Source organism: Trichechus manatus, unplaced genomic scaffold, assembly GCF_000243295.1.
Source record: "Trichechus manatus latirostris isolate Lorelei unplaced genomic scaffold, TriManLat1.0 scaffold00014, whole genome shotgun sequence".
Classification (NCBI taxonomy): Eukaryota; Metazoa; Chordata; class Mammalia; order Sirenia; family Trichechidae; genus Trichechus; species Trichechus manatus.
In genome coordinates, this window is record NW_004443950.1 from 25,141,677 (window position 1) to 25,145,627 (window position 3,951).

Genomic DNA, 3,951 nt, shown 5'->3' on the forward strand with positions numbered 1-3,951 from the left:
ATGGTTGGATGGGTGAATGGGTGGGTGGGTAGATGAGTGGGTAGATGGGTGGGTGGGTGAGCAGGTGCGTGAATGGATGTGTGGATGGTTGGGTGGGTAGACTGGATAGACGGGTGGGTGGGTGAGCAGGTGGGTGGATGGATGGATTAGAATATAAGTAGCTGAAACCCAAATGGGTGGTTAAACAGCTTGTCACGATTACAGAGCCTGGAGCAATGGGAGTGAGGCCCTGCCTGATACCCCATTAATTCCTTGGACACCCCACCAACTCTGCAGAATCAGACATTCTGCCTCCAGTCACTGTCTTGCTCGCTGTCTGACAGGGTCTTACAGTGCTAGCCAGGGCGTCAACTGCATCCGTGAAGACGTGGCTGCCTATATCACCAGGAGAGATGGCGACGTGCCTGCAGACCCTGACAACATTTACCTGACCACTGGAGCCAGCGACGGCATTTCTGTACGTGGGGGTGGCTCGACGTCGTCCAGAGTTCACCTACGTAAAGAACAGCCTTGCGTGTTCAGGCTGAGGCTGGAACTGCCCGCGGGGAGGCAGGCCTGGGTGGGGGCGTGGCTGCCCTCTGCTCTCCCTGCCCTGGCAGCCTCTGTCCTTGCCTCCACTGGTCCTGCTGCAGCCTCGACCTCCCTCCGGAGTGCTCACCAGCAGGTCCAGCTGGAGAGGGGCTGCGCGTCATTCAAGTGTGTCCGTCGGTCTGGTGGCACTGGTCTGTCCTTCACTCTGCACGGGCTTGTGTTCCTCCTCCGCCAGGCACTGTGCCGGGTGCTGGGGAGAGAGCCAGGCACATGTGGCGTCTGCTTCCACACTAGTGCCAGAGCAGACAGTCATTCACGTCACAGAGTACATGTCACGTCACAGCCCTTCAGGTCCTCTTCCACAGTGATGTGAAGGACATGCGCTACAGGTGGGAGGGGTAGAGCAGCAGGAGCTCTGACCTGTGGGGAGGGGACAGTCCAGGAAGGCTTCTCTAGGAAGGCTGAGCAGAGGGCTGAGGGAGGCAGCTGGAGGAGGTGGGGGAGGGAGCATGTTCTGGGCAGAAGGTCCCCACGTGCAAAGGATTTGAGCTGGAAGGAGGCTGGGTGTTTGGAAAAGGAGCATCAGGGTGGACACACGCACAGTGAGGACAGAGTTGTGGAAACAGCTGGGGAGGCAGGTGGGGTCCGAGTCCTGCAGGGCCATGGAGGACACAATGAGGATTCTGGTCCCTGTCCTGAGAGCAGCAGGGAGCCATTGAAGGGTGTGAAGCAGGAGGGAGGCGTAATTAGATATCCGTTCTCCAGGTTTAACTTAAGCTGGCAGGGGATGTAATGGGTGTGAGGGACTGTTGAGGAGGTGGCTTGGGCTGGGTGTTAGCCATGGATAGGATGAACCAAACCAGTTGCCGTTGAGTCATTTCCAACTCATGGCGACCCCATGTGTGTCAGAGTAGAACTGTGCTCCATAGGGTTTTCAACAGCTCATTTTTCAGAAGTAGATCACCAGGCCTTTCTTCTGAGGCGCCTCTGGGTGGACTCGAACCTCCGGTCTTTCAGTTAGCAGCCGAGCATGTTAATTGTTTGCACCCCCCGGGGGAATCCGGAAGGAGTGAAGAGGGGTTGACATCAGTGGTTATTTGGCAAGAGGAGTCTGAAGTCCTGGGTGTGAGCAGGGACCCGTGGCCCGTCTGTTCCCGTTCAGCCTGGCTGGGTGCTGGGTGCCGCTGAGGCTGTCCCACGCAGGTGCAGTCTGACCCCTTCCTCCTTTGATGGACTTCCTTTGTCTTCTGGCCTCCCAGCGCTGTCATTGCTCTTGTTTTTGATGTTTGTTGAGTGCTTTATTTTCCAAAGCCTTCCAAATGCATTAAACTCTTAACTGGAGCCCAAGAGGAAACTGAGGCCCGGAGAGGTTAAGCGGTCTGCCTGCTTTCTGTCAGCCTCTTGGGACACCTGGGATTCTGATGTTGGGGCTTCTGGCCCCCAGCCACAGCCTCTTCCACTGTGATGCGCTGTGGAGACCCCTCTCGATTCCCAGAGAAGTCCGGGTGTGGACACAGGCCCAGAGGAGGGCGGGGAGGGTTCAGCCAGGTCCAGCAAAAAGAAGCAAGTCATCATCCTTTTCAGTCTGGTGGCCTGCTCACAGCAAGGAACTGAGCCTGAGAAAGGATCTAAACCCATGTGTGACGCGAGGGCTCTCCTGCAGAGCCTAGGCTTATTCTGTGAATTATCACCACTTCCGCCAGTACCCCACAGGATCCTGGCCTGATTTCTCAGGGATCTTGGAAACAGGTCACATCACCACCTGGTGGCAGTAGGTGGTATTGTTCAGTTTTTATCCCATTTGATACTGACAAATGCGATTCCTGGGCCCCACCCCAGACATACTGCATGGGGCTTTAGAATAGTTCCAGGACAGGGCCAGGCTGAGGAACCGAAAGATACTAACAAGCACTTAACTGCGTGCCACACGGTGCTAAGAACTCTAACCCATTTTGTGTTGTTGATTCCACACCAGTCGCCTCTGAGTCAGTTCGGACTCATGGAAACCTCATGGGTGTCAGGGTAGAACTGTGCTCCATGGGGTTTTCAATGGCTGATTTTTCAGAAGTAGATCACCAGACCTTTCCTCTAAAGCATGTCTGGGTGAACTCGAACCTCCAGTTAGCGGCCGAGCGTGTTACCTGTTTGCCCCACCAGGGTCTCAGCAGACCCCATTTTACAGATGAGGAAACAGACCTGAAGGAGTTAAGCTACTTGTGCAGGGTCACACTGGAAGCAGACAGCAGGGCCACTGGTGGGAGCTGGGGTTGGGGCCACCTCGCTTGTCTGCCTACCAGCCCCCAAAGGGCAGGGAATAGCAGTGGCCTTCTAGATGTGACTTCTCTGTTGCAGACAATCCTGAAGATCCTGGTCTCCGGGGGCGGCAAGTCACGGACGGGCGTGATGATCCCCATTCCCCAGTACCCCCTCTACTCAGCGGTTATCTCTGAGCTGGATGCCATCCAGGTGAACTATTACCTGGACGAGGACAACTGCTGGGCCCTAAACGTGAACGAACTCCGGCGGGCCGTGCAGGAGGCCAAAGACCACTGTGACCCCAAGGTGCTCTGCATCATCAACCCCGGGAACCCCACAGGTCTGTGCTTCACTTACTTGTCAAGCTTCTTGGAGGCGGGAGGGCAGCTGGGGTACTGGACTGCTGGATCCTGCTAGTTAAGAAGTAATGCACGATCCTGCCTGCTCTCAGGTTCCCGACCCAGTTCCAGGTTTGCTAACGTAGGGCCGTGAAGCTTGCACAGGCCTTTATTAGAGGTGAACGAGCATCGACACTCCTCGGGCAAGGTTGTATTATTAGGAACAGTTTTTTTTCCTGTTCTCCTTGCATTTTGCAAAAAGTCACTGTCTTAAGGTTATTTTTGGAGCCCTGGTGGCACAGTGGTTAAGAGCTCGGCTGCTAAGCAAAAGATTGGCAGTTCGAATCCACCAGCTCCTGCTTGGAAACCCTATGGGGCCATTCTACTCTGTCCTGTAGGGTCGCTATGAGTCAGAATCTACTCGATGGCTATGAGTTTGGGGTTTTTTTAAGGTTATTAAAGCATAAACCGTTCATCCTTACTTAAACAATTCACAGGCCTCATTTTTCCTTCACTCCTACTTGTTTTTGAGCCCATTTTCAGAATGCTGGTGTGTGTTTTTGTTTTTCTTTGACACAGGATTGCTGTGTACCTTGGGAAAGAAATGCCATATTTAAAAAAACAAAAAACAAAAAAAAAACGGTGTCCAGAAGTTGAGAAGAACCCCCAATTTTGCATATTTTTCTTTAAAAACAAAACACACACAGGCACACACACACACACACACACATACTCCTTCCTATTTTGCTCTTTCTGGGCTGCGGGCTGCATGGCCCCCGGTGCTGCTGGCTGCGCGGCCGCCCGTGCTGCGGGCTGCGCGGCCCCC

At 54.3% G+C, this 3,951-nt stretch overlaps 1 protein-coding gene across 1 annotated transcript in view; it reads left to right on the forward strand.

Moving 5' to 3' along the window:
• Window positions 1-3,951, forward strand: part of GPT2 (glutamic--pyruvic transaminase 2) — a 32,531-nt gene that overhangs the window by 14,230 nt on the left and 14,350 nt on the right. Inside the window, exons 4-5 of the mRNA XM_004371631.2 lie at window positions 324-457; window positions 2,884-3,127. Of these exons, the coding sequence (XP_004371688.1) occupies window positions 324-457; window positions 2,884-3,127 (378 nt within the window). The remainder of the gene's footprint in view (window positions 1-323; window positions 458-2,883; window positions 3,128-3,951) is intronic.